General features: G+C 37.4%; 1 protein-coding gene and 1 pseudogene across 5 annotated transcripts in view; one reads left to right on the top strand and one right to left on the bottom strand.

Moving 5' to 3' along the window:
• MEIS2 (Meis homeobox 2) overlaps positions 1–24,054 on the bottom strand; it is a 225,975-nt gene that overhangs the window by 69,757 nt on the left and 132,164 nt on the right. For all 5 annotated transcript variants that reach the window (XM_068965916.1, XM_068965915.1, XM_068965917.1 and 2 more), the window contains exon 9: positions 155–231. In XM_068965916.1, coding sequence (XP_068822017.1) covers positions 155–231 — 77 coding nt within the window. The remainder of the gene's footprint in view (positions 1–154; positions 232–24,054) is intronic.
• Positions 6,775–6,850, top strand: LOC138074613 (U4 spliceosomal RNA; annotated as a pseudogene).

Raw genomic sequence — 24,054 nt, 5'->3', positions numbered from 1 at the left:
CCTGGTTACCTCTTCCTCTCGCTATGCACTAGTTCACACCTCAAGGTAGACACACAGGAGTTATCCTCCTTAATCCCATTTGTTTCAGAAACAAAAAACAATGATTGAGCAATCTTAGCCACAGGAGAAAGACATTGATTTGGGGGTCACTCACCAGTTGTTTACTTGGAGAATTGTAAGTCCTGTGTCTTGAGCTAACTGTTTCTTCTGCTCTTCGGAAGGGTACGGATGCTAATGAAAAAACAAATGTTTTGAAAGATGTATCAGAAGTTAAGAAAGAGTCACTTATGTCTATGAATGAAACCACTGTTTGCGATTTCTTTAGTCTATGACTTGATTTTCCTAATCGCAGCCTTTTAATCACGTGTAGGGGAAAATGCGGGCAGAGACAAGAATCCAAAAACCTGCCAGTGCAGCCCGGTTCGCACCACGCTGTGGAGGCCAGCAGCACAAAGCCAGCAGCGTTGCAAGTATTCAGTTTCTTCAGTCAATCAGAGATGCACAGCAGTTGGGCGAAGGGTCTGAATTTTGGTTGTCTATACAGGCACTTCATGTACACTAAGGGAGCTAGATTCAGGCCCATTTTACTTCCTGGAAAACCTCTGTGCAGCCCTTCTCCTATGTTTTCTTTGTGAGATGGCTCAATATAATCATTATTTCCTGGTTAATCTAAGATTATTGACAGTCAAAGTTTGGAAAGTCAGATTGTACATAATCACAACTATACTTGGAAGCCATGGCAACTGCTTCAATTACAGCAGAGTTCACTGACAGTTATTTATGTTGACTCCTTTAAAGGACAGTGGAAGATTCTTTCATTTTTCCTGGTTGCTGCTCCAGGTTAAGAGGGTCACATACAATGACCACACATCACAAGGAGTCAATTATGGGAATGCTTCACACAGAAATTTTACATTTTACCCTCAAGTGTGGCAATAAGAGAATGAAGCCATAGGTTTCAGTGTTTTTTAATTCTTTACTTCACAGCACAACTCACCAACATTTATAACAAACCATCCTCCCATCATCAAACCCCTTTCCTCTCTCATTCTGAAATCAGGTTGTTACTTTAGATTTATGCATTTACTTTGAGACACTCTATTGGCATATACATAATTATAAAATATATCTGTTAAATAGGTCCCTACTCTAAATTCACAGGCTTTCTTAAACAGAAAAGTAAACTTTTATACAGCATGTCAAAGTCGTTTCTAAACTAGAAAGCCTTCAGGAATAAATATTTCTCATCAATGTTATTAAAGGGTGACGTTAGGAACAACAAAGTATTCCATTCATAGCATTCTAAGCATTCCAGTGTTTGAGAGTGAATGTTTTTCACTCATCTAAGATTTTATTCTTCAGGTATTTCATCTTCCATAATAGCATGCATTATCCAAAATGTGCACAATTACTTATTAGCAAAACCAAATGCCATTAGGCTAAACAAAATCCCCTGTATTGCAAAAGGGGTTAACTAGATTTGTATTAATATAGAAGCCAGGCTTTTAATATTCTGCAAATGTTAACAAAGAAAGATGATAATGTTGAGTTAATATGGGTTAAGCATAAAATGAAAATAAATTTTTCTGATTGCGAGGTGTTGACATTTTTTTGGCTAGGGCCTCCAGCCTGTTCCTGAAAGCTGTGTAATTACAGAAGGCTTTTCCCCTCCTTCTCCCTCCTGCTTCAAGCCTACCCACATTAGTAATGACCCCTTCACTGCTTCAAAAACCACTAATGGTCTTCAGCACGGGCAAGAAAAATGAACAGGATAAATTGGAATCCACAGTCAGTAATTTGCATCCTATGAGGCAGCTTTGGCCACTCACACTCATTCCTGGCCATCAATCGTTGCCTGTCAGGTGCTGCACTCTGCCACCATGACAAATACTCCTCCTAACACTCTGATTCGTCCAAACAATGTAATTGTCCTCTATTCTCCTTTTGGTAATGGAGATAATGAATGACTGCACAAACAAGAAGGACTGCTCATCACAGGCGCCAGGAGTGGCTTCAAACTGGTAAAGACCTACGGTACAAATTTTAATTGACTGACAACACTGGTTGGAGGGAAAATGACCAAAAAGATCCCCAAATCCTTGTCGTGGTATTTTCCTGCCACACTCAAGGGAGAAGCACCCTTTGACTTTTTATTCCTCTAAGATTTTGAAAGCCTGCTAGGTTTATAGGTTATTTGCCCAACGGAAATCAATTCTGCAAATAACAAAAATGAAAACACGGCCTCATCACAGGGATGTATAGCTCTGCACTGGTAATGCTGCCCAGTGTGCTGTTTCTTTATGCAGTGATTTCTTTTTTCCTTTTTGGTGTGGGTGTTCAGTCCTGCTCACCATCGCGATGTTTCTGTCAAAGACAGTTCTGACAAAATGTGGGCTGCAATGTGTGTGCGTATGTGAGAGAAACAGAGGCAGAGACACACACACACACGTGCACATACACAGAGAAGGTTCAGATGAAATAAAGATTTAGGAGGTTAAGGTGGTAGAATAGAAAGGTAGAGTTAGTTACAGTCAGTTCCTTCAAGCAGCACTGTACATTCAGATGGAATAATAAGAATTCTTCCCAGTGTTTTATTAGAAATTTAGTCAATGACCACAAAATTACATAAATAGTGCATTATATCTTGGGAATCCCTGAACTGTACTTTCACCATGAAAGCAGTTGCAAATTCCATCCACAATCATTAAAAAAAATTGGGACCTTACAAAAATTCACCTTGCACAGATGGCTTTTTTTTTTTTTAATTAATAGGGAAGACCGTAATAACTTTAACTTATTTAAATAACATTCTGTGGTTTTGAACATTTGTGATTCTATGCCCCTTTTATACATGGAGTGGACTGTTTATCTGAAAGTGTTCTGGCAGTCGGCCACTGTATTTCTAAAATTAAAAAAGGGACAGAAAACAATCAGCTTTCAGAGGAATTGGAACCATGGCAATGTGTTTTGGATTAATTTACAAATATATGTATATATTTAAGGCCAAACTGTGGAACTAGAGAATTTCTACTACATGGTCTGTCATATGCATTCTTCTACTTTATTAGAACAGACATCATATTGAAATAATAAACATGGGAAGCCTTCACTTCTTCTTTGATGTATATTGCTAAATGTCTGACTGGCTCAAATTTAAAATAAACTTTGGTATGTTTGCACTTGAAACTGGAAGTAGACCACAAGCAATAATTTGTTGTCAGTTTCCATATTCTTGGAATAAGGCTATAGTTTAGTCTGTTCACTGATGGGGGCCAACCCACATTGGTCCAGTGGCCCAGAGGTGGCTCAACTTACTCATAAGAACGTACACTGTAACATAATAGCAATGATGATGATTCCCTTCATCAAGAAAGAACCAGCATAGGTCAAAGTTTTTCACATCCCCCAATAATTTTAAAGCCACTGTTGAATATAAGTGACTCACAAAGATTCTCTTATTTTGAATATCAGCTGACAACTGTTCAAAAAGTTAATAAGACACGTATGGCTTATGACTCAATGTAGATAGAAATTTTTTAAAATTGCCTTTTTTCTAAAGACTCATTCGAATGTGAGATGTATCTGTATCCCAGATAGTGACCTTAGACTTTTTTCTTCTCCTCCTTTTTGGGGTTAACCTGGTTGATCAAGTACATGCAAACAGATCTACAATATAAATTTATCACTGAAATGGTTCTTGGGTGAAACCACTTAATAATCTTCTTTTGTGGTTAATCCTTGTCCATTTTTGTCCAAACTGGAACAAAATTTTGTCAAACTGGAACAAAATTTTGTCCAAATTTATCATGCTCTTTATTCCATGTTGAAAGGATTTATACTAATGTTGTAGAAAACTTCAAGTGATATTTTTAATCATCTTATGAAGTAAAAGTACACAATAAATTATCAAATGCATCAGAGTTAAATAAAACGTGAAGCTCTCACAAAAAGGTTTTCCTCACGTATAGCTGAGTGAAAAAAGGAAACTGTAGAACAACGTGTATCTTCAACTTTTGTAAAATAGATAAATAGCTAAATAAATACATTAATTAAATACACACATCAATGCTTGTCATACAAGAAAAACATCTGTAAAAACACACACTGAACAACGGTTCGTGTTGTGTAGGGCCTGGGGTGCAGACTTTCACTTTCTGTTTATATACTCGTATATCATCTTCATGCATACTGCTGCAGACAATTTTTAAAAATCAAATATTAATTTAAAAATGATAATTTATTGTAAGTAATTTATACACTCCATTTTAGAAAACTTTGTTTTATTTATTTGTTTATTTTTGGCTGTGCTGGGTCTTCGTTGCTGGGCAGGCTTTCTCTAGTTGTGCTAAGTGGGGGTCACTCATGGTTGCAGTGCACAGACTTCTCATTGTGGTGGCTTCTCCTGTTACAGAGCATGAGCTCAAGGGTGCTTGGGCTTCAGCAGCTGTGCTTCCCAGGCTCTAGAGCACAGGTCAATAGTTGTGGCACACAGGCTTAGTTGTTCTGTGGCACGTGGAATCTTCCCAGACCAGGGATCGAACCCATGTCTCTTGCATTGGCAGGTGGATTCTTTACCACGGAGCCACTAAGGAAGCCCCTATACTCCATTTTTCTTTTTTAAAAAAAAACATGCTAATGCAACTTTTTATACAGTTAGATATTCTCTTTTGTTATTCATTGGATTTTTTAAAAGAAGGGCAGGTCAAGAATCAATCATTAAGGTTACCTTCCTATCCTATGAGTTTGACTCACTGGTGTATAAAGTTTACTAGATAAGTTCTTTAAGGAACAACGTGCAGTTTGTCAAGTTTCTTCCGTAATGGCTGTAATACAGCCATGGAGACAAGTGATCAAATAATTTGTTGGGCAGGATCTTAGTTTGAGCAAAAACTTGGAAACTGGTCGTATGATCACCACTTCCTTTTCCTCAATCCTTACCCCTCTTGCTGCTCACCCCACCCCTACCCCGACCAAAATACAACCTCGTTTATAGAGTTAATTCAGGTCACCTTGAGTTTGATGATGATGCTCATAGATGAAACCCTCTAAGCAATTTCTCTATAGGGGCAATGAAACTGCATTGGGTATACAGGTATATATCACTTATTGCTCTAGGACCAGGCTTACTGAACTGAAACCAGTTGGTGCTAAAGATCTAACTCCTGAACAAATAAATGTCTTTTTGTGGAATATCAAACTTATTCAATGACCATTAATTTAATTTAAGTAAACAGAAATTCTGATGTCATGATTAGAGTGTATAACAAAATGAAATCTCAAGATGAAACCAGAAGCAAGATATTTAAAAACTATGACATCCTCATAGCTGGATGTAATCTGCTTTCCACTAGGTTCATATAGTGATTTACTTAGCATTTATAACTTTTAGCCCTTCATTGTCACATCTTATACACTTTGACTAGGTACAACTTTCTGAGAGTAAAGCCTTAGGTTTTCTAAACTTTTGTATTTCTCCCCTAACTCCCAACTCTGGCTCAATGTCTCTTTCACTAGGAAGAGTGGAAAAAAAAAGATAGAAGTTCTCATTTAAGCTTTGTAAGTAGTTCTGCCACCTTGAACAAGACTGGGACTTAGTCTCTGTAATGGCAAATGAGGATGTTAACAAAGGTGTACATGCCTTATGAAATATCTATGGAGATTATAATAATAAAGTCTGTGATGGTTAATTCTGAACCTCCCTGACTCTTTCTCTGTCTCTCTTTCTCTTATACACATACACACTCTTCTCCTCTCCTCTCACGTTGTCTGAGCTTCTTATCACTACCTCAGGATGCAGTAAAAAGCCTTTGCTCTTCCACTACAAAGCTAAAGTCAAATTTCTACCAAAACCACTTCTACATGAGACGTGATGTATCTCTTGCTTTGTGTTACTATTTGTAAATCTGCATTTTCTGGGTATCTTATCCTTATCCTAGTTCTTGAGATCATAACCACAAAATATTGAGGCAAAAAGGTCTTTAAACAGAACCTTGTCCTGCAACCTAACTTATGTAGATAAGGAAACCAAGATGCACATGGCGTTACACGCCTGGCCACAGAAACAGGAAACGCTGGGATAACCACCTGTTCTCCCGACATTTAGTGGAGGGCTTTTCCACCCTAACATTAAAGTTTTGCACTGAAGTAACTTTCCCCCTTTCTCTTGATAAAAGCGCCTTGATTTTACTTCAGAGATGTGCTTGGGAGTGGCTCACTGACCCAGGCTTAGCCAATCAACATAGCTAATCATCCTGGCTGCTTTGAAGATAGAAGCCAAGTTGAGCTTAATGGGAGTCAGTTAGGACTGTCAGTCAAAAGTGTTCTTTTGTCACTGGGGTTACTAAGTCAGTAGAATTTGTGTCGAGTTGCCATCAGGCCATTGTTGCCACCAAATGGAGAGAGGCTGATGGAGGATGCAGAGGACACAGACAAAAGCAGAGCCAGGAGCTATGAAGAATAGATTCATGCACATTTCTGCCCTTGGATCCAGCTTGATCTAAACCCAGCCACCCTTTACCTTTCAGCTACTTGAGCCAATTTATACATGTGGCATGCTTTAGATTATCAGAAAATTTCTCAGTTTACTCCCTATCTCCCTCTAGCTAAAAATGATTGTATTTTTTTCTTTTAAAGAGAAGGATGACGATGAGGCAAAAGAGGAAGGCAGGGTTGGGGGGAGAAGAAGAGGTGAACCATTTTGCTTTGACCTAGATCTAGACTCTGATCGAACGAGGCAAAAATCTTGAGGATTTGGGATTTTCTAAAAAGTTGATCAGCTTTGTGCAGTGGCAGTATTGTACCAATGAGGTTTATCCAAGGTGTGATTATTGCTAATTAAAAAGTTGATCAGCGTTGTGATCCTAATAGATTTAAAAAAATCACCTAACTTGGAAGACAGAGGTTTAAACATGCAATGTATATTGAACTGTGAAAAATTTATATCTATTTTTCTAATTTGAAAAGCAAAGTACAAGGTAGAATTTTTATAATGACCATACAGAGAGCAAATTTCAGTATATTTCTTTGTGGAAAATTGAAACTCTTAAGGGAAATGAATATAAATTCATCAAAATACCCAAGAAACACATTTAGACACAAAAACCATACAGAGACCCAAGGCTTTGATAATGAAAAATGACACAAAAGTTGTTACAACCATCTGGCTAATTTAGTATTATTGGATTTAAGTAAAATTCCAAGGTGCTAAAGGAGAGTGTATTTCAAATGTTGTGTGACTGCAACATTCCCTCCCATTTCCATGATTCTGGCATGTCCATCAAGGTCAGTCCAAACACCAGGTCCCCTGGAAAGTCTTTCCTAGCCTTGAGTAGTCACTTTCCCCCAAATTCCACAGTGCTTTCTCTCCTCCCAGCTACATTATCTTTTAGGTATATGTGTGTTCTTGTGTTATAGCCCTCACTGGACTGCAAATCATTTGAGGACAAGGTTTAAGCCTTTAACCTTGAACTCTCTATAGCACTTAGAATATTTCTTACAGAATAGGTACTCAATACGTACGTATTTGTGAATGCATTATTTCTGAAACTGACATTTTTTTATTAGAAAGGACTGATGGTGCCATATACATGATACATAAAAATTCAGATAAAAATGGTAAGATTCAGTCATTTACCTGTTTTACCGACACAATATCTGGATATTTGAAAACATCTACTGAATTTTTCACTTTTCATCCAGATGTTTGGTGTCATAGACACCCAGATTCCAGATTTAAATTAGTTAGCTGTTTTGTTTTTAATCTCAGATGTATATTTGAGAGGAAGAAAATGTGGCTATTTCAGGAGATTCATTTCCATTTGAGTTCATGTGGAAGTAAACAGATTAAATTATAATAATCACATCTTTTAAAATTCAGAAAAGGTTTGAGAGATTTTAATAATAGCCAGATCCTAAGAGATTAACATGTTTGGTTGATATTTAGAGCCACAGTAGGAAGGCCTTATTAAAAGGAGCAAAGAGAAAAGCACACGCTCTTTTGTAGATAAGCTAAAGGAATACTGAATGAGCCTGATGGATTATCATACACAGATTTTTAATTTACTATTATCAAGATATAGGTAAAATAAAAGAATGGAGAAGGAATTTTTCATGAAACCAAAGTTAAGGACAAAGGAAAAAAATGTCTTAGGACTAAGGAGAAACACTTTTTTGCATCAGGAAAGGGAAATGTTACGTATACATGTATTGCAGTGATACAAAGGGAGTTCATATGGGCAGAAGCAATGAAATTAGATGATGGTCAGAAACCATCTACACTCATTCCACTTCTAAACTTCCAAAAAAAACATAAAAACACAAAAACACATTAGAAAACATTTGCAGATAGTAGTCAGGATTTTAAGCGCAACGAATATAATTATTTTCCTATTGACTGAGATTTTAAAGCTGAGTAGTCTTATTTTGAAAATAACAGCAATATATTCCTAAGGCTAGAGAAAGATAATTTTTATTTAACATTTGTTAGGATGCTCCCATGAGCTGCTTGACCATGCGTGTTATGCTGCCTACATGGCTAATGGGTAATCTTACCAAATGAGCCAAAGGCCACAAATAAGGCCTTGACTCATTTAACAGTCATTTCACATTTCCACACTATGACCAAATTAATATTTTATGGGGCTACTCAGTTCTACAGCCAGACCACTTTTCCAAAAAATTGAATTTCGTGCTTATTTATTTTATGGATCATTTGTTGAAATAGATTTCAAAACAGGCTTAGGCTATTTAGATTTTTCAGTGAACTGCAAAAACAAAACTTACAGACTCAGAGTTTTAGAAATAGAAGTCAGAAGTCATTTAATACAAACTTTCTCAGTTTATGTCTAATGAAACTAAGGCTGAAGCAAAGTGGCTTGCCCTAAACTTGGTTGGCCTCCTCCTTTTTTAAAAATGTCCGTGACTTCCTCAGAGAGAACAAATTTCATACTTATATAACCTCAAAGGACATTTCTTACAGAACATCTTATTTCTACCTAGGAATCATGAATACCAGTAGCCAGATTTTACCCTGTAAATTACTTAATTCTTGTATCCCATATATTCCCATGTAATCCTATTTTTCTTCATTAGCCACACTGCATTGTAAATACTTGCTTATTTGTCAGTTTCTCCTATTGCATTCTGTGCTCCTTGAAAGCAGGGACTGACTATCCATATTTTATTTCCAGAATCTAGTCTACTGCTTAGCATGCCAAGGTATCAATAAGTGCATGTAGAATTAATCAAATTTGAGAATGCAAACAAGTGAATTTTTTGCATCCTAAAAATACTATTTTGAAATAAGAGAAAAGGTTGAGTTGAAAGCTAGATAGCAAATGAGAAGGGAGATTTAAGGAAGGAGACACCCTGCCTCCAATGCGGGAGACCTGGGTTCGATCCCTGGATCAGGAAGATTCCCCTGGAGAAGGAAATGGCAATCCACTCCAGTATTCTTGCCTGGAGAATCCCATGGATGGAGAAGTCCATGGAGTCACAAAGAGTTGGACACGACTGAGCGACTTCATCTCACCTCACCTCACTCACTCATGTCAAACAGCGAAATAGTGAAAAACCAGCTCTTATTCAAAACAAAAGTATAACTTTATAACATAGAGTACTAAGTGGAAATTGGCAAATTCAGATGGTGCACTAAGAAACTATGGAAAGGAAATAAGTACATAGGACTTTTCACTAACATTTAATTTCTTCCTGTTAAAAAGGCTAAGGAGTTGCTTTAAAGATATATAATATCAGACCACTTAGATACTTGTATCTAATCTTATGACAACAATCCTACTGAACAGGCCCAGACACAGTGGCATATGAGACTGAATTAGAAAAAAAAGTTAGTTTAGCTCTTAATCTTGGGACTTCCCTGGTGGTTTAGTGGCTAACGCTCCACATTCCCAATGCAAGGGGCCTGGGTTTGATCCCTGGTCAGGGAACTAAATCCCACATGCTGCAACTAAGAGTTCACATGTTGCAACTAAGAACTGGCATAGCCAAATAAATATATAAATAAAAATAAAAATATTTTTTAAAATCCATTACATTTCTTTAGTAACATGAAAAAAGTCTGGATAAAAAGTTGTAGGGTAAATATTAAAGAATTATGGAGCAAATTTACAGGGAATAATAAACAATTCCAGTATATTTAGTCCAATTTCATTTGCATAGACTATGCTATAAATAATTTTGTCTTATTTACTTAACAATGCACTGAAAGTCTTACTTGACAAGAGAAAGCTAACATGGATTTAAAGAGGAAGAAATTGTTTAAAGAAACTAAGGGTTATCTCTTTTTCAAAAAGGTTATTATCTCTAGAGTAAGCAATGGAAATGTTGTGGATATTATCTTCTTTGCTCATCTCAGAATACAGGATAAGAGAGTGGGGTTGATGATAAGCTAAAAAGTCATAAGAAGGAAATAGCTATAAACTGATGACTTCTTGTGATGCACAGTGTGGTGGTTAAAAAGAAAACTTTAGTAGTGACTGAGCATTTCTTGTACAATCTTACAGAGGTATTAATCAGAGTGGCTATGATGAAACAGAACCCCTAATGAGAGTTAATTCTTTGATTTTATAGTTCACCAAGATAAAAATTCTAAGGTTTTAAACACTAGCATTAGGAAATTGGTTGAGAGGTTTCTTACTGGCTTCTTTTTCTAATATACACAAAGCTTTTTTTTGCATGTAAATGAGCATGGGATACAACTATTTACTTAGAGATACACTCTTTAAAAAGGGAAGTGAGCTAAAAGAAAAACTTGTCTTTTAAAAATTATAGCTCCATGTTCTCCAAATGCTTTGGAATTTATGACTTTTAAAACTATGGGAGAAAGACCATTATCGGTCTGTCTAGGAATTACAAAAATATAAGCCAAAGATATTACCCAGTTGTTTACCTTAGTTATGCACCATACTAGTAAATAAAGCAATCAATTGGTACCATAACAAGAACATGCCTAACTGAACCACCAAAAAAGGTCAGTCAGCAGTATTTATTTTGGAATTCCCCACAGTTTTATCTTATCAATTTGTTTTTCCTTCCCCTTTTAAGAGCAGCCTGTTTAGTGAAAGCTAACTACATCACGATGGAGACAGAACAAGGTACAGCCACATTTATCTATGATAATGGACCCACCTGCCAATGTAAGATACACGAGACTCGGGTTTGATCCCTAGGTTGTGAAGATCCTCGGAGAAGAAAATGGCACCCCACTCCAGTATTCCTCCCTGGAAAGTTCCATGGACAGAGGAGTCTGACAGGCTACAGTCCATGGAGTCTCAAAGAGTCAGACTCACCTGAGCACAAGCAGCCCAGTGTGCATATAATGGCCCCATTACCATTCTACCCAAGCTTTAGAGCACGCAGATACTCAAAACAAAGAGTGTTTCTAAGCAGATGGAAAAAACACCAGTTTGTGAGTTTCTAATTTGTGTTTAGAGCAAATGAAACTCATCGGTAAGTAGAGCACCTTCAAAATGTCTTTTGAACATACCTATGACTATGTATCTTCTGGTAATTATGTATACAAGATCATAAACTGATCCATGTTGTAAGCAAAGAAAATGAAAAAATATATGCACTTAAAAATATATCTATGACTCTGAATATCTTTTGACTAAACATTTACTCATTCAAGGTAAAAGTGATCAAATATTGAAATAACAAATCATTTGATAGTATTTAATCTTTAAAATTTTTTTTAAGTATTTAACCTTTTACCATGATAATTAAATGCTATGCTAAATACATCCAAATAAATTTAAATAAATTTAAAATGTATGGACTAAAATACAGAAACAGAGATTAAAAGTTTCATGTAAAATAATAAGGATATATGCTAGAATACATTTAGAGTATACTTATATATTAGTGCATGGCTATTTTCTTTCTAATTTGCATAGCAAACCAGAAAATAGTAAGAAAAAGCTCTTCTTAACTTGTGTAGCTAAGCTGACCTTGGCAGAAAGTATTTGCATCTGCTTATCAACTTGGATAAAGGAAAGAGGAATAATAGGGGACATATTAAAAATATGAATATTTAAAATTACTGCACTGGCCATATTTTTCCAATGCATTAAGTGAAAAGATTTATAGAAAACAATAGCTACTTCTTATTCCTTCTGCTTTGTATATTAGAAATTGATAGTATATTTTTACATTCTTAGAACAAAGGATTCCATTTTTGCATGAAAATATTTCTTACAAGGATTTAAGAAGCCCTGAAAGGGGTTGTCTCTACAAAAACTGGACTCCAAAAGGACAGATCTTTAATGTAGCTGAATTCAACAGGTATGAAGCACTATGGCCAGCATCTGCTCTAATTAGTGGAGCAACCATTCTGATTGCTGTTGCTTGTTGGTTGCTTCCTCTCTAAGTTGTGTCCAGCTCTTTTGCAACTCTGTGGACTGTAGCCCATCAGGCTCCTCTATCCATGGGATTTCCCAGGCAAGAATACTGGAGTGGGTTGTCATTGCTTCCTTCAGCAGATCTTCCTGACCCAGAGATTGAACCCACGTCTCCTGCAGTAGCAGGCAAATTCTTTACCACTGAGCCACCTGGGAAGCCATTCTGATTGTCGGTGCCTGTTAGTTTGCATGTTACTTGTGATTTTTCTTCATGACGGACAGTGCCCTCTGACATTTCTGATACATGCTTGGCAAGGTTTTTTTTTTTCTCCTTTGGCCACTTAGTCCTCCATCAAGGATTGGACTCTCATCCCCTGCTTTGGAAGTGCACCAGACTGCTGAGGAAGTTCTCGTGTGTTGTATTTTTAACAGATGAACTCAAATTTGACCTGTATTCTACCATAATACAAAAAGCACTGACATTTCAGAGTAAGGTGAGTTGACCAGTTGACGGTAAGGGAATAATAAAGTTTATCATTTTAAACAAGGTATTTTGAAGTATTCAAACCATGAATATTCAGGTGTTACTGACTGAATCATGTGCATTATTTAAATATTTAAATAATTTAAATACTCTTATTTGAGTAATTGGGAATATAACCTCATGCAACATAAGCTGAGTGGGTTTAGTTCTCTAAGAAGTTAGCAAAACACTTAAGGATTGCCACATGGCGAGAAATAAACCACAAATGGCCTTTAGATTCTAGTGGAAAATCATGAAGTAAAATCCAAGGTATTGTTCTATGTATATTCCATGATTATATATTGATTATGTATTATATTAATTATGCTTTTATCTAAATAAGCACATTTTCTTAAGCAAGATAAGAAAGAGTCATAGGTAATAGGAGTCAAGAGGTAATAGAGGGAGTCAAAAATTATCTCAAAGAATTAAAAAATGTGAACAAAAATCACCATCAACTCATGACTCTGACCCCTTATATAAGATAATTTCTTGGATTTGATCTGGATAGTGAAAGAAAGTAGACTGACAAACTCTCCTTTGCACAGACCCACTTAAAAATCGGCATCCATTTAGTATCAGTGTTTCTAACCTGGCAGAAACTAAAGAAAATACTTTTTCAATTCAGATGTTAGAACATTTTAAAATTGTGTACAGTGAAGGAAATACAGAAGGGGAAGAAATTCAGAAAGAAATGTATTAATCCCTACTTTTTCATCTTTTCTGACCTAATCAGCCAATTTTGAAATGGCCTAGGAACATACTGGTTGTTACTCCTTGGAAGGAAAGTTATGACCAACCTAGATAGCATATTCAAAAGCAGGGACATTACTTTGCCAACAAAGGTCCGTCTAGTCAAGGCTATGGTTTTTCCTGTGGTCATGTATGGATGTGAGAATTGGACTGTGAAGAAAGCTGAGCACCGAAGAATTGATGCTTTTGAACTGTGGTGCTGGAGAAGGCTCTTGAGAGTCCCTTGGACTGCAAGGAGATCCAACCAGTCCATTCTGAAGGAGATCAGTCCTGGATGTTCTTTGGAAGGAATGATGCTAAAGCTGAAACTCCAGTACTTTGGCCACCTTATGTTAAGAGTTGACTCATTGGAAAAGACTCTGATGCTGGGAGGGATTGGGGTCAGGAGGAGAAGGGAACGACAGAGGATGAGATGGCTGGATGGCATCACCGACTCGATGGACGCGAGTTTGAGTGAACTCCAGGAGCTGGTGATGGACAGGGAGGCGTGCTGCAATTCATGGGTCGCAAAGAGTCTGACACGACTGAGCGACTGAACTGAACTGAGAAACATACTGGACTTCTCAGGTGGCACTAGCAGTAAAGAATCTGTTGTCAATGCAGGAGACTCAAGAGACTCAGATTCGATCTCTGGGTTGGGAAGATATTCTGGAGTAGGAAATGACAGCCCACTCCAGAATTCTTGGCTGAAAAATTCCAAGGGCAGAGAAGCCTGGCAGGCCGCACTCCATGGGTCCGCAAAGAATTGGACACAACTGAATACTAACTCACTCAGGAATATACTCTTATAAGGAATGAATACTGTGTGCATTATTTATCATAGTGGTGTTTGTACAATTCTACAAACATTGAAAACATTGACGGATAGGTGCCAGGTCCTATGCTAGAAGACTTCCCTGGTGGCTTAGTGGTAAAGAATCTGCTTGCCAATGCAGGAGACACAGGTTTGAGCCTTAGGTCAAGAAGATCCCCTGGACAAGGATATGGCAACCTATTCCAGTATTCTTGCTTGGGAAACCCCATGGACAGAGAAGCCTGGTGGGCTACAGTCCATGGGGTCACAGAGAGTCAGAAAAGACTTAGTGACTAAACAACAATAACAGCACAGACTAGAAATTTAAGAATCCTGGTATCTGGAGGAATGGAGGAACTGTTAGAAACTGAGGTGGGTATTTTCACACTTGACTGGATACGCTTTCTTTTCTCTTCTTCAAGCTCCTAAACACATTCATCCTTTTAATTTTAAGCGACTGAAATGCTAATGATGTTACTGAACTTAGAATAACTCTCTGGAGATATTCCTTTCTTTTAACTCCTTGGACATTTGGGAATACAATTCATAGTAAGTATAAATATTCTAAGTTGAATTACTTCAGGAGCCTGCTATTTGCTAAATTGAGTTCTTTCATAAGATAATGTCCTTACAAAGGAATTAATTCCCTCAGCAGACTAATGCTCTTCTACATTTCTTTATGAACAAGTTCAGATGTTTACAGGAAATGCCAAATGAAACATTCTGATGGACTTATTAATAAGTGCTTGGGTTTTCATCTGTGTTTTTTTTCACAGCTGTATATCCAGCTTCTAGAAAAGTGCTTGCGAGAGCAGTGCAAGCTCAATAAATATTTGGTTAAGTGAGTAAATAAAGGAATACATTTCCGGGGTTGACCTGAGACTGAAGTATGGAGTGTCTCATTTCAAGTGCACGTGGGAAGCAGGAGAAATATAAGTGTTTAGGCTTTTTACCTTGTCACATTCATAGTTGGGAGGAGGTGCATGGCAAGAGGATGGGAAGTTTCTGCCTGTTACAGATTTAAAAGCAGATTCTGTCAATTTATTTACACTACTGAAAATCTGATTTTTTTTTTTTCCCAAAAAGGAATGATACATTTCTAGGCCCATATTAACTAAGATAAAGGGGGAAAAACCTGTAGAAAGCCCCACAGCACTTGTAACAATAGTCTAGGCTGAAGTATATGGCTGTCACACTAAGGCAGTAACACTTTCCATGATTTAAACCCTAGTGGGTAAACATTTGAATTTAAAGTGTAGATACGTTTTGGAAACACTCAGCCAACTCAGGAAACACATGTGCTATGGTGCCATCAGGTCACACTTCAGGTGGAGCCCTGGGAAATTTTTTGGAAAATACTGGTAGAAATAGATTGGAATAGAGAGAGAACGGGTGCATAAATCCATTAGCGATTGCATTTATAGCTCTTTCCATCTGTCATTTTCAAAGCATTTTTCTAATATTAGCTGCCGAAGTTCTAAGTGCACATGGCTCACATCCATTGTCTCATTGTACTTGGTAAAGGTAAAGAATGGAATGCAGGAAGCAGAAGCAAGTTACCATTTGTCTGCGATCCAGACAGATGAAATGCAGGGACTTAAACCTTGTGTTCTCAATGTCTTTCCCTATGCTGAAAATCTATGAGGCCAACTATTTCCTATGAATAATTTTTGCCTTTCAACAAAATCTTCATTCTTACTCTCTACATAGATTAGAGAGAAAGCTGACAGTATGAAAACACTGCTGAAGTACCCATTATAACATAATCTATTATACTGAAGACTTGATTATATCAACTTAAGGCAAGAAAGACCAACTTACAGAAAGAATCACGTGATGCTGACAAGATTTAATTAACTATATCAACTCTACAGTTACGATCAAAACCATGCAACACAATGCATTTCTAAGGTATCTGTTTCAATTTGACATAAGCAAAAAAATTCTGTAGTTTAATTAAACTCATACCTCTCTGCCTCTCTAGAATCTAGGTGACATTATAGAGCTTACTTATGACCAAAACAAATGGTGTAAATCATTTAACAAAATTGTCTGAAGAAATTAATAGCCATAATTTAGGATGAGTATGGGAGTCCTAAACAATTACACCATTAGGCCAGTTATTTTAAACCTAAAAATGAATGGTATTTTAAACTTAAAAATGGATATATGACTCCTAGAACTAGAACATAAGATCCTTGAGGACTGGAGGTTTGAAAGAGACAATTAAGAAAATTTCACTGAATGAACTTTGCTCCTACCCAAGCTACACTTGCACTTGAGTAAGTGAGCTGGGGATCTGGAAGCTTCTTGTGGCTAATGTCTGCAACACACTGCGATAATGACCAAGAGACTAATCGTTCAAGTGAAAAAAGGCTTGGCGAGTCCAAGGAAAAAGGAGCTTACAGTTATTCATGCAGTGAAATTTAAAAAAAAGAAAAACTTATAAAGAAATCCAGGCCATATCTCATGAGGGGAAGAAGAAACTAAAAAAATTTAAGAGACAAAGCCAGTCTATACAGATTAGAATAATATATGCACAAATCTCTGGAGAAACTCTATTATATCACAATTAATGCAGAGACTGCAATCAAGCCAGGCTAATTTCAATAGATTCCAAGTTTTGAACAGTTCCTAGACTATCCAAGTGGGAATTTGGCCAGGACGCTGGGGTTAATAATTCATTTTGAGAAAGGCTAATTCTTTGGGAGGCAGCCCACTCTGCAGGAGGAAGCATTTGGCCCATGTGAGCAAATTTGCTCTTCAAGATCACCCTCTATTAGCTCCACAAGACACTTTTTTGGGGGGGTGGGGGTGGGGGTCAGTTTACTTTCTCATGCATATAGAAATATTTATCATGTTTTCAATAATTATATATTAGTGTTAGATGAATGATTCAAACATATACATGAAATGTTTGCATTCTTAAAGAATAATTTTCATGCTAACTTTCCATTACCATGACCTAAGTATAGGATTATCATCGGAGTACTGTGGCAAAATATACAAACTGTGTAATCAGATGGTTCTGGTGTTTAATCTTGGCCTCATGGATTAGGAACTGGGAAACTTTGAAAATGCTACCAAACCACCCTAGGACTCAGGTTCACCACTCATAAAATACAAAAATTAATGGTGCCTACCTCAGAGGGGTCTCATGAAGCTTACATAAGTCACTTGTTAATTGAACAAACAGTTTTGAGTGCCAGGAACTGTTACAGCTACTGGGAATACAGTAACAAACAAAAGAAACAAATTCCTGACCCCCATGAAACTTACATTCTGAGAGGGGACATAGGCATTACACCAAAAATATAGAATTTGCCTGAAGGTGATAAGTTTTATGAAAAAATAAACTTCATTGAGGTTATTTCTACACCAAGATAGAAAGTGGACGGGGGAATTGATCTCTTACATAGGGTGGTCAGGGAGAGCATTTTGAGAAGGTGACATCTAAGCAGAGAAGGCAGCGCCAGCTAGGAGGTGGCGGGAAGAACAGGAGGCCAGTGTCCTACAGCACAGAGAGGGGTGAAGTGCAAGGACAGGGCTGGAAAAGCAGCTGGTGTCGACCATTCCAGGTGTTGCAGATCAGCTTTAAGGAATAGAGTACTAAGATGCTGCCTGGCACATAATAATTAAACACATAACAAACTATAGCTATTTCTTTATTCATATTGGGTAAAGAGTCACCAATCAGAATCCCTCGTGTTTTCCATTGCTCTGCCAGGTCACTGGCATTTTCCACATCAGTCCTGTCATCTTAACATAGCTGACTCCCAACCTCTTGTACCTTAACACATTTTAAATGTCCAATGACAGATGAATGCACAAAGAAGATGCGGTACGTATGTACAATGGAATATTATTCAATCATAAAAAGGAATGAAATTTGGTCATTTCTAGAGGTGTAGATGGCCCAAGAGTCTGTCATACAGAATGAAGTAAGTCAGATAGAGGAAAACAACTATCATATATTAATGCATATACATGAAATCTAGGAAAATGGCACAGATGAAACTATTTCTAGGGTAGGAATAGTGATACAGACACAGAAGACAGACATGTGGACAAAGTAGGGGGAGGAGAGGGTGGGATTAACTGGGAGATTGGAATTGACATATGTGTACTACCATGTATAAAACAGATAGCTAGTGGGAACCTGCTATATAGTGCGGAGAACACAGCTCAGTGTTCAGTGCTCATCTGACCTAGATGGGTGGGATGGGGCTGGTGATGGGCAGGAGGCTCACGAGGGAGGGGATACACATAAGCATATAGTAGATTCACTTCATTATACAGCAGAGACTAACACAACATTGTAAACCAAGTATACTCCAATAATAAAAGAAAATGCTTGTGGACCTCACGGGTGTTTCCAAACACGAATGTTTTCTCAGAGGTGTGGTTTTTTTTTTTAATATCTTGTCTGGTAACTGGTCTTAAAACTGGTGGGTTCTTTAATTGTATAAAGAATACTGAATAAAGTGATGGTGATGGTTTAGTCACTAAGTTGTGTCTGACTCTCGCGACCCCATGGATTGTAGCCCATCAGGCTCCTCTGTCCACGGAATTTCCCACGCAAGAATACTTAAGTGGGTTGCCATTTCCTTCTCCAGGGGATCTTTCCGACCCAGGGATTGAACCTGGGTCTCCTGCATTGCAGGTGAATATTTTTTACCATCTGAGCCAGCAAGAAAACAGAATAAGGTGAGAGCAGGTACAAAACGAATCTTCAACTGAGATGTGTAGTGGGAGATAAGTTAGGACAGAGTCCGTTGTGTTTCCCCAGAAACAGCAGAAATTGAGTGCTACTTCATACTGAGCTGATTTAGAAGAAAATCTTTCACTGGTTTTCAAGTCTCTAAATCTGACTACAGTTCAATACAAATCACCACCAGCACCCCACAATATACAGCATGAGTCATTCATACTCCTCCCAAAACTTGCATGGCTCCATGTCACAAATAAAACAGATTTCTGGCCTGTGGTGAAAGGCCTTTCATAATCTGGCCTCAACCCATTTTTCCAAACTTATATCCCATTACTCTCTAACACACATGTAAAGCCCTAACCAAATCACACTGGCTTCATTGTTCACTTTATTCCTATATCATTGCCATCACAATCTTCCCATATTGTAGATATTTCACATGTTCACCATTATTTTGGGCTTTCTTCCCATTTTATACACACAGAAGTCTATGTTTCCCAGTCCCTCTGCGTCTCTCTTTCCCAAGAATTGGGCAGGACCATATGACTAGTTCTAGACAGATGACTGTGATTGAGGGGACCTGTGCTATTTTGGAGCTGATGAATTCACCTGCAGATGTGAACTTCCTAGGCCCTCTCTCTTGCTGCTGAAGTCATGGGGGTACTTGTTGAGATGGAGGTGCCACAAGATGCAAGGACCATATATGCTAAACTTGCATGTGGAGGATAGTTGCTTTAGACAGTAGAATGAATGCATGGCTGAGTCTGTGTGACCAAGAGATAAATCCTCATTATGCTAAGCCACTGAGATTTTGGTGATATTTGTCAAAGCACCATAACATAGCCTATTCTGATTGATATGCTATTCTTTAAGATTTTTGATCACCACTTTGAAGTGATTCTTGCTCTCTTTTCCAAAAAAACTAATATGAATAAATTTTTATTTTTTAGATGCTGGCAAATAATTGCTTTGCAGGAATAATCAGCAGCTCTAGTGAAAAGGATCTTTGATAAGCTTAGAGGCTGGGAAATGGGGGTCAAAATGAATTTTCCAAGCCTAGAGTCTAGTGGCAGCTAAGTTTCTTGTCAAAGCTGGGAGCTACTCAGTTGAATAAAGGGCTGACAAGCTGTGTTGAGAGTTGCCTAGTAGAAGAGATGGAGAAATGAGTAAGGTTAAAAGGGAATACCTGGGGATGAGATGAGTAGAATGAGTATTTTTCAAGTAGCATGTGTAGTGTGTGACGTGACACCTCCCCATGACACTACAAATCTCCAGTAAAGCTAGGGAAATGAAAAAAATCCTTATATGGTTGGGTTTCTTGAGGAAGCTGATGAAGCAGCTGAATTTGACATCACGTTTGTATAGATTTAAAACAGACTCACTTGTGTGGTCAAAGGAATCAGCTGATATCTGAGTCACACTTCATTTATATTCCTCAAGTACTTGTACTTGAGATCTTGTACTACCTTGTGTTACAGATACTGGGGTGGGGGGCGAGGGAGCTGGTGGGGTTGACTTCCCAACAAGACAGTGAGGTCTTCAATGAAAGAAACCATATTTCACACGTCTCTTTATCCTGCACATGCTTAATTCAGAACACTATAATAAAAGATCCCAGTAAAAATGTATCTGTTGAATAGATGACTGCCACAGATCAAAACCAGTCCTTTTTACCCTGTTTTCTCATCCTGAAATGTAAACTGGCCTTAACTTCCTCTTCTACTTTAAGTTTTTGCTAGAGGTAGTTCAAGAATATTCTATGATATTTCTGTCATTCTAACTTGTAAGGGGTAGCATATAATTTAGCCCCTCATCAGCACAACCTTGCTAATTAGACATTGTTGTATTTCTTCTCTTAGTCTGCACTCTTAACTGCATTTAATTATCTGAATTTTCTCACTAGGAAAAGAAAGAACTTCCACAAAGGGTGAGAATTGGGAGGAAATGTAGATAAAAATGAATTTCACTATCTCACTTCCAGCTTATCTTCTCTGTCATCAACAGTGAAGTCCTGTTTTTGTCTCTTCAGAAAACCACATGACATTTGAGAATCTTCTCCTGTGCTGCACACATTTCAGAACCATCTGGAACACCTTCCTTCCTTCCTTCTCTCCACCTCCCTGATCGTCCATCCTTTCCTTCAAAAATGAAAGCGGTTTTTTTTTTCCCCCTTATCTGGCTTGCTTTTCCTATGTTTCTGGGTTCTTCCATTTTATCTTAGTTCTTTGATTATTTGCAGTAGCACTTATGTGCAGACAAAGTTACACGCACAGCATAGTCTGAAATAAGTAATACTTTGAGATAAATCTTCTGTGGTACATACTGAAAATTACGAATTGACTTATCTGACTTCTAATTGCAAATATTAATGAGAAGTAAAAACCGCAACGATAATCAAGTCAGTACATACTAGAACATGAAGAAGCACTACTATAACACCTATAAATCATAGCAACATCTGTATTGCTGTTTTAAATTAGCATGTTTGCACTCTCAGGAAGTCTTGTGTCTGCACAAGAATTAGGAAATTAAACTCGTACCTATAGACTTTGAAGATCTCTTCATAATGAAAAAGTGTAAACTACAGCTTCTCATGACATAATACTTGAGAGTATTTGTCTTTTTTACAAACGAAAATGTATAGATAAAAGGAAACCATACATAGCCCTCTTCTTCAAATATTTCTTTCACTTGTCATAGCAGATAAATTTTAGACTACTGACACAGACTCTATAATATATAATCTGTATATGTACCCAGTCAGGTTTACAAAGAATAGGCTCCTGGTTGAAACCCTTGAATGTAATATAGTTTTGTTTCAAAGTGAAAGCATTTAAATACGTTTCCCTCTCTCTCTCTCTCTCTCTCTCTTTCCCTTTCCTCTCTGTCTCTCTTTCTCTCTCTCACACCCACATGCTCTCTCTCTCCCTCACTGCAGTAAATTAGAGATGCTCCCAATTTGCCAAATCTGGATTTCAACATTGCCCTTTCCTATGAGAGCACATGTCCACATTGGTGTCCCCAGTGTAACACAGGGAAAGTGATTCCTCACCCATACAAGGGGCTCCTGACACTCGTCTTTATTGCCCCATCATAAATTCATAAAGGGATGTCTGCTGTAACCAGTTGGCAAGTTCACTGCATAAACATCAACACCAATTTAATGACTTGTGTACACATCGTAAACTAGAGAATCTTTATACAAAGAAATCAGATAAATCAAACATGAGCAGAGGCTTAGGGGAAAGCAATTAAAGCTTTAAGTTAAGGTGGCTGTGGGAGTGCATGGCGTCACATTAAAACAGATAACAGAATATGTGTTAACGCAACTACAGGATGTGTAATTAAATTAATTAGTAATATTAAATGTGTTTAAGATAACAACACATGAACAGATAAATAGATGAGAAACATTTAAAAGCAATTTTTCCCATTTTATGTTCTATCCAAAGAATAAGCAAAAAAAAAAAAAGAAAAAAAAAAACCCTGAAACTTCCTAGGAAGTAGTTATAAATAAAATAGGGAGGGGATGTAAAGTTGATTTACTTGCCTCTGGCTAGTAACGGAAAAAAGGAAAAAGGAATAGTCAGAATATAAAAACCTGTTTGGCCATATTTCATTTCCTATAGCATACTGAAACATTTTGATGCCAACCCATTTCATTCTAATACTCAAAGGCTGGCACAAAGTGCCCCTAAGGTATGTTGTTTTCTGAGCAAGCATTTGCAGTCAATCCCTAAGAAATGCGTAAGCATTACCTGGTAATACAAATTTTAAAATTATATTTAAAACATCCAAGGAGATTTTTTGCTGAACAAAAATTAGATTGTCTATATGCCAAAGCTTCTCATCGGCTGAAAGCTGGAAGCTAAATTTGGCCGTAAGAAACTGGCTTGGAACTGGAGAAGTTCTGGGGCCAAATTCAGCCGTGTAGTACTTGTATGCCTTGTTACATAGGAAAAAAATAGGTCTGTTCCAGTGATAGCAAGACTGCCATTTATTCATCTCAAAAGCAATAAGATCTTAGAACAAAACCTCTATAACATAAAATGCTTTTAAGTTCTCCCTGAGGGGAACACAATATACACAATTTATGTAAAAAGAAGAGAAATGAAAGCTAAGTATTCCAGTTAAGGGTCAGAAATCAATATTTCTTTAACAGCCTAAGCAACATGCATTACTCTTAATACAAATACTTAGGAGACTTTACATTCTCCATAAAGGGGGATTTTCACATAATTGGGGTTGAAAGTGGCAGAATATGCTCTCCCATCTTAGTTTCTATTGCTAAAAAATAAAAAAGAATATATTTGAACAGCATTTCACTGATCCTGTCATCCTTGGTTAAAACTTCTTACCTAAATATCTTCAGTGTGGAGCAACAGGTAACTACAGTTAATACATTTCCATTTAATCTCAATGGAATGTGATAAAGACCTTGAAGTATCAAAACAGACCATGTAGAAACTGAAAAAAAAAAAATCTGGACATAAAACTAACTGTATGGGTATAAAGAGGATGTAGCTTTTTTTTTTTTTTAAAGATCTCAAGTTTTCTGTGATGTTCCATTATGTTGTCAATAAATAAAAGGGTTTTAAAAAGAAAGTCTTCAGTTTAGTGGCACACACAGAAAAGTTATGATATGATATAATAGGCAGATCATAGAACTGAAGAAGTGAAATATAACTAAAAGGACTGAGTTTTTAAAAAGACATACCCTAACTAGTTTCTGCAGAGAAGGCAATGGCAACCCACTCCAGTACTCTTGCCTGGAAAATCCCATGGGCGGACGAGCCTGGTAGGCTGCAGTCCATGGGGTCGTGAAGAGTCAGACACGACTGAGCAACTTCACGTTCACTTTTCACTTTCATGTATTGGAGAAGGAAATGGCAACCCACTCCAGTGTTCTTGCCTGGAG

The sequence above is a fragment of the Capricornis sumatraensis genome, chromosome 2, assembly GCF_032405125.1.
Source record: "Capricornis sumatraensis isolate serow.1 chromosome 2, serow.2, whole genome shotgun sequence".
NCBI lineage: Eukaryota > Metazoa > Chordata > Mammalia > Artiodactyla > Bovidae > Capricornis > Capricornis sumatraensis.
The sequence above is the reverse complement of the archived record's forward strand: the minus strand, read 5'-3'. Positions and strand labels throughout refer to the sequence as shown.